This window comes from Botryllus schlosseri, chromosome 16 (assembly GCF_051294905.1).
Source record: "Botryllus schlosseri isolate E-star chromosome 16, Bs_hap1, whole genome shotgun sequence".
NCBI lineage: Eukaryota > Metazoa > Chordata > Ascidiacea > Stolidobranchia > Styelidae > Botryllus > Botryllus schlosseri.
Genome location: NC_137251.1, coordinates 8,391,499 through 8,406,339, shown reverse-complemented (window position 1 = coordinate 8,406,339; position 14,841 = coordinate 8,391,499). Strand labels below are relative to the sequence as shown.

At 40.5% G+C, this 14,841-nt stretch overlaps 1 protein-coding gene and 1 long non-coding RNA gene across 2 annotated transcripts; both read right to left on the bottom strand.

The window, feature by feature from the left end:
* Positions 1-5,422: 5,422 nt before the first annotated feature.
* On the bottom strand, positions 5,423-9,831 carry LOC145458709 (uncharacterized). Its single transcript, XM_080337166.1, has 6 exons — positions 9,551-9,831; positions 8,957-9,081; positions 8,049-8,150; positions 7,553-7,691; positions 6,462-6,606; positions 5,423-5,437 (listed from the first exon to the last, which is right to left on the bottom strand). The coding sequence occupies exons 1-6, from the start codon at positions 9,679-9,681 to the stop codon at positions 5,423-5,425; spliced, it is 657 nt and encodes a 218-aa protein (XP_080193292.1). The 5' UTR covers positions 9,682-9,831.
* A 2,407-nt stretch (positions 9,832-12,238) lies between these two features.
* Positions 12,239-13,809, bottom strand: LOC145459220 (uncharacterized). The gene is made up of 3 exons (XR_013921312.1): positions 13,196-13,809; positions 12,462-12,591; positions 12,239-12,395 (listed from the first exon to the last, which is right to left on the bottom strand). It is a non-coding gene; the product is annotated as an uncharacterized LOC145459220 (long non-coding RNA).
* Between the last annotated feature and the right edge of the window lie 1,032 nt (positions 13,810-14,841).

Here is a 14,841-nt window from a genome sequence, read left to right as displayed (position 1 = left end):
ATAATTATTTTGTTAAGCAGGCGAAGGTAACGATGATCGCTATACTCGAAATATATTGGAATCGCTCACGCGTAGGGGAGACCGGGGACAAATGTAACAATCGACGTCACCGCTAGTAGGGTGGAGAAATTTCCTTGATATTTTTAGTGAACATGCCGCAGTTATGTCTCCTAAACATACCTGCAGTTAAGTTGAGCTACGACGTGAAACCCCGGAATAATTAGGAAAAATACGAAATTTTGGACACTTGAGAGCAAATATTTCCTGGTCTACGTCAAGTGAGTAGAACGTAACATATGCAGCTGGAATGTTACCATAGTCTACCGTGATGATAGGAAAACTAGGACTTGCATCGCCGGGAAAGTACCATACCGAGACTCTAATCATGGTCGAGCGTGTCGGAGGCACTTGTAACACTTTTGCCCCGTTACAATATCTTTTCAATCCTGAATATCTTTGTTCATATGTTGGTATAACCATTTATCTACTGCAGACGAATCTTGCAACAGCCAGAAGTTAAATACCAGAACAGATACTATATACCTTGACATACCAACCAATTCTAACATATGGTCATTGGTCATCTGTCGGAATGCTGGCCATACAGAAGTGGTGATGTGAAGCTTATTAGAGTTCGGTTATTGCCGTGAATCTACCATCCTTTCTCATGTTGATCGACTTTTGGTGTGTCGACCTTCAATGGTCAGTTGGTCACTTAAGAACTTGGCAATGACTTAATCCTCATCCCCTGACTTTGAACATGGCCCACTTACATTTTGTCATTTGGTGTGAACAATTTTTTAAATTTTGTACAGAACAGAAGAATGCCATATTACACAGTGACGGCTCGTCCTATAGGGCAACTGGGGCATTGCCCCACCTAAAATTCTGTTCAATAGCAGTTCTTTACCATTTAGAGACGCACAGCAATCTATATATACCGAAATCAAAGCGAAAATCGTATTCTTCTTGTCCTTTCGCTTGTAAATGCCCATATATAGCGAAGTCTCTGCGAAAATCGAATTCTCTTCCGTGTTTTCGCTTTGCGAATGCCTAGCCGGGGCATGCCCCGGTAGCGCTCATAACAAGCTTTCACTGTCTGTTCTCTCAAAGCCGCGCACAATAAAGAAACAGTGATTTACTCTCTCCTATTCATAAAATTACCGAGCAACCGGGGCAACATAGCCTAGTCGCCCTTAAGGTGTGATGTAACAATCGTATCTATATCTGAACTCGGTTACCGTCATATGCGTTTAGTCGACCTTTGCTGGTATAGGTCGATTTTGATGGTTACAGGGTTTCTACTTAAAGTTTAGGGTAGTAATTCCGTTTCCGAAGTTGAGTATGTGCTGACCGTCATGTATCGCAAACAGATTTTACTCAAAAGCCGGTATTGGTATCCATTGATTTTGACGATGTTCCATACCGAGATCGGTCATGATATTTGGTACGGTAAGTCTTAATGTTAGTATCGAACGCTGTACCAAGTTTCAAGTTTGTCACTGCACTGTGTTTGTGGTAATTTCGTTTCCTAAGTCGAGTGAGATCTGACTCGTCATTTATCGCAAACATATTTTACGCAAAGCCGGTATTGGTAGGCTTACCATATTTTGGAAATCTAAAAAGAGGACACTTTGTCAGAAATTTGTAACTTCCAAAACCGGGGTAGAATTCTCAAAAACCGGTGAAATTTTCCCACTTTGTGATCGGTTGACTAAAAAAAAAAAGGGCATCTTTTCCGCTCAGAGCTCAAAATACCGTTTTTTACTGCACATTGCCAGATGGATGACTAAAAAAAAAAAGGTCATCTTTTCGCTCAGAGCTAAAATCACCAGTTTTCACTCCAAAATACCCGCCGGAGCTTCACTTCTGTGCTAATTTGCGGCATATCACTGGCAATTTGCTCTAAATCTGACCTAAATTTTCAAAAAAGAGGACAAAATCTCAAAAAAGAGGACAAAAGGGCGTCCTCCGAGGACACTTTCAAAAAAGTCAAAAAAGAGGACAAATCCTCTTAAAAGAGGACGTATGGTAAGCCTATAGGTATTGGTCTCCATTGATTTTAACGATGCTCCTTACCTAGATCCGTCATGAGCTTTTGCATGGTATGTCTTGATTTTAGTATCGAACGCTGTGCCTAGTCTCTAGGTTGGCACTCAATGATTAGGGCAGCAATTTCGTTATCAAGGTCGAGTATGGTAGAGATGTGCGCTGATCTGACACTTAGCCCACCTAACGCATTGCGGATTTCACGTAAAAGCCGGTGTATCTGTGTTAACGCTAACTGTGTTCCATACTGAGATAGGTGATGAGATGATGATATCATGAAACAGTTTACTAACATCCTCGGTTTGCATTCAAATATTTACTTTTATTTTATATTCTCCAATGTCAATTTCACCGTGAAATTGTGGCCTTCAGGCCATTTGCTTACAATTACAACCCCTGTCAAGCGCGATAGCTGTTTCGTTTTCGATGGCGGCTAAGAGCTGATCGCTTCATCAGCCTATTCCTCAGTAAATTTTACGCAAAATTCGGTGTTGGTCTGTTCGTATTAATTTTGACAGTGTACCATACCGAAAACGGTCATGAGGCTATTTCTCGATGATTTCATGTAACAGTGTACCAAGTTTTCGGCTTTCATCCACGTATTTATTCGGTAATATATTTTCCCAAGGCGATTTTGCAGCAGACATATAGACACTATAGACCGTAAGCCGTATGTGTCGTGTGACAGTCTCCAGCCTCAAGGCCAAAATCTCCTATGCTGTACCGGGACGGAATTTCCGAGGCCGCTATCCGTAGTTCTTCAGAATTATGTTTTGGATTCAATATGACATGTCCAATCTATGAGATAACAATTGCGTATGTGTCCGAACTCGTTGACCTTTCCAGTTAGGCTTACGCAATCTCTCGAGTTATAGTCATTTCCATTGCTGCAGATAATTAGTCAGGTATAGTGCGAACATGAACCGTGTCGAATCTTTGTTCCGTACGCCGTTTACGCAGTTACCACACTTCAAGTCACAGCTCACCGGCAGACCTCTCGCGGCACACACGTTAAAATCACTGTTGTCGGGAAGTTCGTGTTACCGTAGTCCGTACCACCAAGTTACTTGTTTACGTTGGAAAACGCCATTGTGACGTCATCTTGATAAAAAGTCGCTTGCAGCCCTTGCCCCACCACCCGATATTGTCACGAGCCGCCACTGATATTACACAATGTTGTGTCCTCGTTTTGCTACACTATCATCGGCCCATTTCACCAAGATATTTTTGCCAGGTCGGTTCGCACCTTCGCAAGCGACCGAATGCCCAGCCTATTATGTAACTTGGTAGAAGAGGCCGAATGTGTGTAGGGAGATGATGGAATAAATGTGTTTTTAGTACACTTTGAGCTCATGAAGAAGGCTCGAAGGGTGATACTGTATTCAGATGCAAAATGCGATGGGCGTAGCCTCGAAGCGTTAAACATCTCTTTCTTTAGTTTAGTGCAATAATACAATTTGTGCTCCCGTTTTCGTTGTTCATTTCGTTTGTTTTACTTATAAATAACACTCTTATAATTGCCCCGCATGGGCGGTAAAATTGCTCCTGGGTACGGGGCGATTGTAACATTTGAGCGGCGATTTTCGCGACCCAAAATTCCATGACGGATTGTTGATTGAGTTGCATTTTAGTTTTTATATCAACTATCGAGTTGTTCTCTTCTTTATATAAAACTTTGGAAAGGAAATTTCAATGTGAAAAACACGTAATTTAAAAAAATACAAAAGTGTCACAATTTTCCCTTCCACTATACCAGACCAAACAAAAGAAAAAAGTTCTTTTTGATTCGCATTTCCACATGGAGGGCATTATTTCCTCCGTGGGTAGCACAGATTGTAATGATTTGATTATTTGGTGCCTGAGTGAGATATCGATATCAAAGGTTCGGCCATTTCGATCACTTTGGGTCACGGTTCACCACTGATCTTTATGCAGCAGCGCACATCGTGGAATGTCTTTGGTTCGACCTGATCCGGCAAGGGTCAGAATCGAAATGCCGATGATGCACAGCCCGCAGGTTGCACACCCCTACACTAAAGCATTCCAATTGCCTCAAGCGATATTCTCATAATTGCGAATACAATATGACTTTATTTGTGCAAAATTATGCGTATTTTGTTCGAGAGTGCGTAATAGCTGACGGCTTGTCGGGATTGGACTGGAGCGATGAAGTATAGCTTATTATTACCTTGCGACTCGCTGTCTGGGGTTTGCGAATTCTCAATCCACAGATTCACTCGATACAGATATATTTCACAAAGTATGTCGGAGTGGCGTAATAAATGAGTCTCATCTCTACATGAGAGAAAACGTGGGTTTTTATATACCCTAAGAAAGTAGATGTAGGCCTACTGTTTGGGCTATTAGAAAGACGGATTTGTGAAATATTCGCAATACGAAAAAAGCGTTGATCTCTAGCCAGGAACGTAACTGCCGCACCCCAAACCCCTATTGAGGGGGGTGAGCTCGAAGGGTTGCCCCCAAATTATCTCATGAATTAGCTTAAATTATAAAGTAACTTTTTTCAAAACGCTGCCAAATCTCTTGATTATTGAGTATACCCTCATCCCCAAGAAAAAAATACGCATGATTTATAGAAATGCCACGACGCACCAAGACATGGAGTTTCAGGCTATGTAACATGCGACTCCGAGAAGTGTGCCAGAACGATCGGCAGCGAGTAAACCTTGACCGAAAAGGACTGCCCTTAAGTTGACCGAAAACTTTTTTGCGTCCCCTACAAACTCGCGAAATTGGGGGTTTTGGGTGCGGCATGAGGATCCTGCTAGTTTGCCCTCTAGTTTACCGGACCACGACCTGACATATCGATCTCACCTATACCGTCACATGCTACCTCACTTTGTCATCCTGTCCTTTTATGATCTCTTCTTTTACTTTTCATTCAGTGTGCACTGTGCGTGCCTTCTTTTTACAATGGTAAAGATGGGCATGTCGATCGTCACCGAATAGAATGTGTCTCTTGATGAACGCCAGGGAATACCGGATACTATTTTCCACTTCCCAATAATGAAATGGACAAACGCAAAATAGCCCCAAGATGCGCCACGTGTCAATCAAATCAGTCACAAATTTTCATATAAATGTATAATAATTATTATCATTCATCATTGTAATTATAGCTTAACTCAGGACGAGATTACGAATATGCCCTCCATATGAAAACGAGCACGCCACTATAGACTATATCACTGTCATGGTGAACTGGTCTGAAAGTCAAGCTGGTGTCGCGAAACATTATCGCTGAAGTGCTAACGCAGATTGCTATATGTGATGTAGGCAGCCAACGAAAGGATCTCATAAAGTCCGAATCCCAAAGTTGGCGAAGAGCACGAACAATACCGTGATTACTGTCTCATCGCAGGTGTACCTGTACAGTATACATACTGTGAGTACACGTGTGCAACTGATCAAGTCCAGTCACGGCATGGCAGTTACTGAAACATGCTGATTGCGCTCGGTAGCATTGAGAGGTAGACGTGTCGTCGCTGTCCAGAGGTGGTCAGTAACGAAGTACTTCTACTTTTTCGAAGTACTCAAGTAGTTTTCCTCTACTTCTGGTACTTACTCAAGTAGATCTGATTTTCGCTACTTCTACTTCTACTTCGTAATATTTTGTGATCTACTTACTTACTTTTCGCTATTTTCAGTTTGTCAAGTAGAAGTAGTTCGATCTTCCAATCAGAAAGATAAGCCCGAGAAATTTCGGGGCTGTTTTCACGGAGTATCAACATTAAATTTTCATAAAAGTTGAGTAAAGCCCAGAATTTTCGTTGCGCTTCGCGCGCAGTGGATATTGAGTTACCAGTATGATTTTTCGAAAGTATCGATGAATATAAGTCAGGTAGCGGGTTGGCGTGGTTGCATTCACACAGGGATATCTGGATATAAGCTAAACAGTGTGACATTTTTACGGCCCCGCATATTTTTTATTAACGTTTACTAATCGCGCAAAGTGTTTACGTCGTATCCTATACAAGTTCTCCGTATTGGTCTTCGACTAAACTACGGACCTTATAATATGGGGGAGGGATGGCGCAACACCATGCTATTTTCTAAAATGTGCTGTTCGAGAAAACAGAGGATAAATATCGCATTTCCGTATCAATACTATCATTTTCATCCAATGATGTGGACGAATGCTTATGCTATCAAAAATTGGATACCTGCTGGTATGCATCAATATGAATCAAGCTCGTCACCTTTCGCTTAGCTTTGCACCTCTTTGCAATCCATGTGAACGAATTAGAATCGTTTTCAAAACTACTTACTTACTTGAGTACTTTTAAAGTCAGTCAATTCTACTTCTACTTCAAGTAGTTTTAGGTTGCTTATGTAAGAAGTACTTTTACTTGTACTTGAGTAGATTTTTTCGTCGCTACTTCTACTTCTACTTGAGTAGCTTTCTTGACTACTTTGACCACCTCTGTCGCTGTCTGGCCGGCAGCAACTGCCGGCTGATTGCTGAATTGGCTGGTGTCGTTTTTCAATCGCGCCTTGAATTTGAGAAGATATTTTGTCGTTTCTTTCCACATTTGGCTGCAGCATTTTCAAAGAATAATGTTATAAGTCAAGATATGGATGCGCGTCACCTATTCGAAATCCAAGATGACTTGTACAAACTTGAGCAGAAACTCAGGTTTGGCTTACGCTAGGGTTACCATATTCTGATATCCGAAAAAGAGGATACTTTTACCAAGTCTCAAAAGATGAAGTATAGGTACAGGTAGCATTCATTAATACGGGTAATGTGACTGCTAATATCGATTTGTTGACTGTCAAAAGGTCGTTTTTCCGGCTCGACTCCCAAAAGAACCATCCCCACGTATAATCGGTTACGGCTGACCTTGCCGTCGAAACCCAGATTTCACGTCTATCATGATGGTTGTTTCTCTACGATCGCCTGACTCTCAAACAGAGTTGGTCAAAGTAGTCACCGTCGCTACTCAAGTATAATTAGAAGTAACGCCGGAATTCTACTCAAGTAGAAGTAGTAGTGGTGATTCAAATCCACACCTATTTTTGCCTAAAAACTGAAAACTGTCAAGTAGAAGTAGAAGTAGTCTAAAATTATAACTACTTAATAAGTAGTGCGAGAGATCAAAATCTACTTCAAGTACTTCAAAAAGTAGAAGTACTTAGTTACTGACTACCTCTGATCTCAAAGCTATGAAGGAGGACGAATTGCGAAAATGAAGGACATTTAGGCTACCTCAGAGGACATTTTAGATTGGTTGTTAAAGGAGGAAAAATCATCCTATATAAAGAGGGCATGTGGCAACTCTGGGTCCCACTCCATATTTTGCGCGACCTCATTCAATTGTGAAAGGATCGATCGTATCATGTCTAAGCTACATTGTTGGCCAATGACCATGCAATCACGTCGCGAATCGCGACGCTTTCGGTAATTTACAACGGAAGTGAGGCTTATGAAGAAAAGGCAATTAAGCTTGATAGTGATGTCGAAGACAATTTTAACCGATACCTGGATGCGTGATTGTAGCAAATAGGATTGATGCATTCGCTTAGTCGGGTAAGCAAGTAAGCTATTGTCCAATAAAGCCATCGAGAGCGTTTGGTGAATAGATCCCTCGCGGCATCGAATGCATCAAGGTAGCGGTAACCTGTCGAGAAATGTTTTTAAAGTTGTGCTTATTCGATAGGACGTTATGTATTTTCGTTCTTGATGTTTTGCGGCATACACACCGACTCTTGATTTACAAACAAACGATCTGTGCATATTCATACCATGAGTGCATGATGTGCATATGCCGCTGGACAAGCAAGGTAGGCCTACATTGTAAGGCTTTCTAAGTCTTGCACCACACCTCCAAGCTACCCCTGTAATGCCGAGCGCCAAGCGGGGAAGCCATGGATACCAGTTTCACTAATCAGGCAGTTGGTCTGTCATAGCACATACATACTATGTCTCATTCTAGACATCATCTATCACGATTCTTTATTCGGTTTATATAGCCTACCTATCGGCATCGAGTATCCAAGAAGAAAGCTCAACACTATCACGGATGTTTGAATCAACGCAGATCTTTCTTTTTTCTCGCGCTCTAAATTTGTCGCCGTACCTGCAAATTGGTATAATCATCATGAATTTCTGTGACCACGCAATCGAGATATTCTTGTACGAATGATCATAATTTCATCTTCATCATATTTTTCAAATTTTCATCAAATCAATACACGACAAGATTGCGATACAATGAGATGATAGAGGGTAGCGAAACGGCTTGGAGTAGTCTTTTAATCAGACAACCATCTTGGCTGAAAGTAGACTATGTATGATAGGCATGTTTTACAAGAAAAAATCTTGCGATGCACTTCGCAATTAACACCGGCACGAAAATTGTCAGGCTCACTGAACGGCAACAACAACATAAAAAACGAAGGATAGGCCTTAGCATGGAGCACTCAATTTTAGATTTTGCGATGTCGTCATTACTTCTGAATTGTTGCAATGGTGAGCGATGTCACTAGCTTTGCAGGGCCGATGCATTTATAAGCTTCGGTATATGTCATTTATCATTAACAATGTTAGGTCACGTAGATGAATGGTTATAGGGCACTGAAGGTAATTGAAATCTGCGGCCTATCCTTTGTTGAGTACAATCAATTCCAGTGCCGGTCCGGAGCCCGAAAAATATAGGGTAAGGTTACAGAAAAATCAAACTACTATATCACGAATCACTGACCGAAAGAGGGAACCACTGCAGGCCTGCAACGGAAAAAAGGTAATGACAAAGAGCGTCAAAACTGCACAGGCCTATACGTCGCTATGGGAAGCTTGACTGCAGTAAAACATTTCAATTGACTGTCACCCAGTAGCCAGCACCACATATTTCCAAACACACCCAGATGCATCTCCTTCACGAACCTTGTGCTCTCTTCATGTGAAGTAATCTATAACCGATTACGCAGCTGCACAAAATAATACCAATTGTTGGTATATGCTGTAAGACGGTCGACGTGTACCTCCAGTAAGTTCTTATCACAAGTCGCCTGTAAAAAGGATAAAACGAGTTACGCAGTTGACCGTATATGCATATGGGCGTTGTGACCGATGTTCTTTTTCGTCTTGCTGTAGTATAAGCGTTGGGGAGGAATTCAGTTCAGTTAAGTTGATAATTAAATTTTCATCCAACCAATACACCTCAAGATTGCGATACAATGAAATATAGGAAGGTGTCGAAACGAATTGGAGTAGTCTTCAAATCAGAGTGCACCTTGGCTTAGGCTCTATGCGAAGTAAAGAGGAGTCACACACAGTGCACACTGGAGGAAAAGTAATCTCAAGCTCTGACTAAAGTATTTGTTCTTGTATGTGGAGAACATCAAAGTTTTATTTACGATGTTTACGAGCGTAACGACTTTCTGTTGTTAAGTCCGACCCGCTAAGCCCCAGACCACGAACGCACCGTACACCAATTCAAATATAATCTCTAGATTTATTCGTCCTCTATGACCTCACCATTTCCCGTTTCCTATGCTGCAACTTGGGCTACCAGGGATGCGATCAACGTGATTCGAAATGCCTGATGTAAGCATGTAGACAACAAATGTCGTCAACATCGATTCGATCCACAATACAATAGCTGTCATCTGAATAAAAAGTGATAACCTGATAATATATATTATGATAAATATTTATTACGAAAAATATAATTGGTCTTTCATTAATTAATATCTTTCATTAGTTCCAATAGTAAATATTAATTGCTGGCATTATATATAGTAGTTTCGCTAGATTTAATGCGAAATGACTCGGATGCGTTATTAGAACAACATTTATCGCCATTGATTTAAAATTATTGCGCGTGTTATGAGCAGAAGTATCTGTGATATATTTCTAATCGGATAGTGGGCAAGTTTCTTCACCATTTTTACAGCTTCCTAAATACTCAGAATTTATGTAGTTTGATGTTTTGAGCTGTTTGTGGGCATTTTATCTTGCCAGTTGTTGCAACTTCTTTCTATTTTTCATGCAACATTTAACTGCAACTTTTGTGAAGTATTCAACACTTTGCGCGATTAGTATACGTTAATTAAAAATATGGCAGATCGTAAAAATGCCATATAGTGCATAGCTTTATTTTCGGAAAGTATGAGGCATTACTACACATTGTTTATACTTCAACATGTATGTTTTCCAGACAAAAGAAGAGAAACTATAATTAGAACTCAACATATAATACTCGTAGTGGAAAGAAAAATACAAATGCTGCTTCTAAAAAGCGGGAAATATATTTCATGTCTGTTTTCCAGAAAGTTTCACCGGTGGTCTGCTAAAACAGGTCTAACGTTAAAAAAAGTCAAAGTCCACTTTTCCAGGTTAGGACACGTCATGGGCTGGGTATAATAGATCTAATAGGTTATTGCTAGTTTGCGAAACGACAGTTTCGCACCATATGGGGGGGGGGTGCATACTTATTGTGATGAAATATTTGGTATAGGCGACAATGCGGTGTGAACGGAACCACGCAACCCGGTATCTAAATTATATTCAGCGATACTTTCGTTAAAACATATTTGCCACTCCATACCTACTGTGCGCGAAGCGCAACGAAAATTCTGGGTATTACGTGACTTTTATGGAAATTAAATGTTGGTACTCCGTGAAAACAGCCCCGAAATTACTCAGGCTATCTTTCTTATTTGGGGATTAAACTACTTCTACTTGACAAACTGAAAATAGCGATAAGTAAGTAAGTAGTTCAAAAAATATTACGACGTAGAAGTAGCGAAAAAAAGATCTACTTGAGTAAGTACCAGAAGTAGAGGAAAACTACTTGAGTACTTCGAAAAAGTAGAAGTACCTCTGACTATACTATGTAAATATATCTCTTGAATAATTCACTGTCATTTAAATTGAAGGACCTTTTCCTTTTCAAGGACGCCAAGGCGAGACCGCCGAAAATTTCATTTTCACTGGCTCACCTTTTTCAGGCTATTGATTTTGCCAAAGTCAACAACACTGAGTTTTGCTGCAATGCTTTGTATCAAGTTTATGTAGACTTAAGGGGTTTGGGGTGGGGTACATTACTTGTTTTGGAGGGAGGGGAGGGGCGGATCGCTGCTTTGCTGTTTGTATTTTTGCGGAAAATTAGACGTAATTTACCGCGGTTTCACCAGGTCGTTCGTGACATGGGAAAGTACCAGATTTAACAGCTCTGCAGGAGCTTAGAGCTAAATGATGTGATGTAGGTTACAAACCTAAAGAACATAAAATTGTAAGCATAATCGATTGAATAGCCAAGAAACATACGGAACAAGCACAAATCTTAAACTGTTGGGCTATACGACGGAACCTTTCGCGTAAGCCATACTTTAATAACTAGGGTTAGGCCTACCACACGTCCTCCTTTAGGGGGATTTGTCCTCCATTTTTAGGTTTTTTAAAATGTCCTCTGAGGACGCCTTAATGTCCTCGTTTTTGGCAATTCGTCCTCCTTTTAAGATAGTGGATAGATTTAGTGAAAATGGGCATAGGCTAAATGACGCTGATTAGGAAATTCGTGGTTCGAACGAAAGTGACGATCTTTTTTTTAATCAACCAATCCCAATGTCGTGAAAAATTTACCAATTTTTCCGGATTTCACTTCAGTATTTTAAGTCTGAAAATTTTGAAAAAGTGTCTATCTTTCCCGATTCCAAAATATGGTAACAATATAATTACTCTAAAAAACTTGTGCATAAATGCAACTTTCTCGCGATTTTAGTGAATTAAAAATTGCCCTACTGATATCTCAAACGGCTTGAGACATAAATCATTCCTCCTCCGACAACAGTGGAATACTTGGTTGCTTACAATCCAACTATACTAGTAATTTTCAGTAATTGTCTTGTTCCACCCAGATATATAGTCAGGCCATACTTGTGTCACGTACTACATTGACTATACAAAATTTCTTATTCTCATCGAAAGTAAATTTTGGATGCATTTGCAAGGCACGAACGTAACCCGCCGGGTTGAAAAAAGCCCCCGGCAATTGTGGTCACTTGTCACTGGTCCGGATATCTCGAATTCTCGATCATTAAAATTAATTTTTGACTTCTCTTCGATTAGTAGTTATTCGTTATCATTCTCAATGTCACGAAAATAGTTGCCTGGGATCGATTTGTCATATTTCATTTAGTTTTTCATGTTTCGTACACTGACAATTGCGACGAAAAAACGCCGTACTTGCCTTTCCTTTTGACGGTGTGAACGATCTCATTTTCCGAGGAAAGTACAAAGCCAGCACTCTCATTATGCAAAATGAAAATACGTGGTGCGTTGTACAAGTTTCTGTTAGCAGGCGTAAGGATGTAGTGATCTATAAAAAATAATTTCAGTATCACCATATCTCACTGCTTCTTGTTGCAACAAAGTTTTGACGTACCTTACACAATATACTCGGTAGGGAGAACTTAATGAATCCATACGTTCGCGAGTACATTACCACGTTACTATTTAATGCTGAAACAATATCGCTGACACAGAGGCTCGCGATCAAAATGTTGAATGCTGAGCTGCGAATGAAATAATCGTCATCACGGTATTTTGAGCATCCAACCGGGCCATCCAACCGCAGTTTCCCCACTTGCTAGGCCCTCCCCGTTATTGTAATGTTATGAGACATACCGAGACGTGGGATATCTATAGCTTGCAATTCACCAGATTTGGTAGCAGAGTAAATTTGCGTTCATCAATATAACGGTTTATCATTTCACACCACAATCTCCGAAAGATGCATACAAGTATAGGCATCAGAGAGAAAGTGTATGTTATACGTCATAGTAAGATTACCACGATCATGTCACCGAGACGTGATCATAATCCTAAATTTGACCTTAGCATCGATGATTTGAAATATTAATAATAACGGAATCGCCAGCCATTAATTGCACGCAAGATGTAGGCAAGAAAGAAATAGCATTTTTATCCAAGATGAAATTTGCTAAAAAATTGAGATTTGTGTTAGAATGAAGTTGCTGTGACCCAGACGTGGAAGTATAGTGTCAACGAATTATAGGGCGCGATAAGTGTATGCATGTATTCTTCTAACGCACGTAGGTTGAAACGTAACCTACATTATCTATCTTTATGTTACAATAAGCTACATAATAAAATTACCTTTGTAATGTCGCGCTGTCCCGAATGACCAATATTGTGATAGTGTTCGCTAGAAAACCGAAAACAGCCATCATTGCAGTCAGCGAGTAGAATAGAATCACTTCCCATTGCGAAAATATCCCACTGTAAAACGCAGAGTGCTACTGTCCACTCGTGTGTGATAATAATCCCGTGGCAATCTACTACATACGTTATATTACATTACGATGAACCGAGTGATGGAGTCAGGTAGTATCACCTGCATTCAGCCAACACAAGGACAATGAGCGTTCATCTATTACACCCATTTTCTTCAGATATCGCGCATCCCTAAATCTACATCGATATAAATAATAACCTTTGATGTGTTCGGTTGCCCCCGCCTGTAACTTATGTAATCAACAATGTCATCACAGTGATTCCCAAATTGTGTGCCGCGGCAGATTATAGTGCCGCCACAGATTCTCAGGTATGCCGTGGATTTTTTGTTGGTGAAAATCTTCAAAATTTTTAAAAATAAGACATGAGGCATGTATGCTATAGCATATGCGACTTGGGAGCGCTCTAACTGCTTCATAGCTGATCATGAGGGCGATTTTATTTACCTAAAAAACGCAAGATTCTGACCTAAAATATCAAAATTGTGACCTTTTTAATTAAAATTTGTTGTAGTACAGCGAAAAATACTTTCCTACATTCTCGGGTAGAAAGTGTCTCTTTTTACTTAATAGCTTGCCAAGAATGGTGAAAGAACGTTGAACAGCAGCAGTTGTTGGCAACACTGAAGTTGTGCTTACACTGCTGGTTAGGGATGGTGCGAACATCTAAAAGGTTCAGGTTCGTGTCAACACGAACCTCGAAGCCTTCTCGCGGGCCACGGGTTGGCCGCCCCTGCTCTACCAGTGGTTCTCAACCTTTTTGGCTTCGCGGACCCCTTTTGACCGTCACGGACCCTCGCGGACCCCCTAAAGTTTCAGTTTAATTTTAGCTCTATTATGGTGCAACCATCATCTGCAAATATGAGCTGTAGGCTCGTGATATACAGCAAAATCATGATTTTTCTTGAAAATAACATCATACTATTTATGTAGAAATTGATCGACTTTTATTATTTCAAAGCTAATTTTGCTGCTGTATTTCTTGAAGTAGCCTACGTGGTCGAGTCTTGAAAATCCACGTCTTCGTTTTGATATGAACGAGGAGTGCCGAAAACCATTTCCGCAAAGATGGATGAAGGCTAAGGCAGTATATTAACGCATAACGCTTCCGACGATACTTTTGGTGTGGTCGCAACATTTAGGGCGCCAAAATGAAGAAACATATATTTTATGAACATATCACGTCCAGCATCTAGCGCAGGGACGGGTAACATACGGATCCATCCGGCCCGCAGAGAGTTTCTACCGTCAAAGTGAAATTCTAATCTAATAGTATAGACAAAGTTTATGCGCCAAATAATGGAACCAAGTTTTCCAGCCTGAGAAAGACTGTCATGAAACGACTTGTTCTGTTCGGGTTCACATATATATTTACGAGCAAACATTTTCGACCATGAACAATTGAACATTAACAAGGCAAGGCTGCATATCAATATAACTGATGATATAAATTTCAGGGTCGAAGCGTAATGCTTTGATAGCAACGAAACACTCCTTGTTCATCAAAAA

Excerpts from the sequence above, each read along its gene's own strand:
- LOC145458709 (XM_080337166.1), bottom strand. The coding sequence starts at position 9,681 with ATGACAGCTATTGTATTGTGGATCGAATCGATGTTGACGACATTTGTT. Across the intron at positions 9,082-9,550 it reads AGCATAGGAAACGGGAAATG|GCGACTTGTGATAAGAACTT; the intron begins GTGAGGTCATAG and ends TCCTTTTTACAG. Across the intron at positions 6,607-7,552 it reads TGCTACAATCACGCATCCAG|CCAAATGTGGAAAGAAACGA; the intron begins GTATCGGTTAAA and ends AAAATGCTGCAG.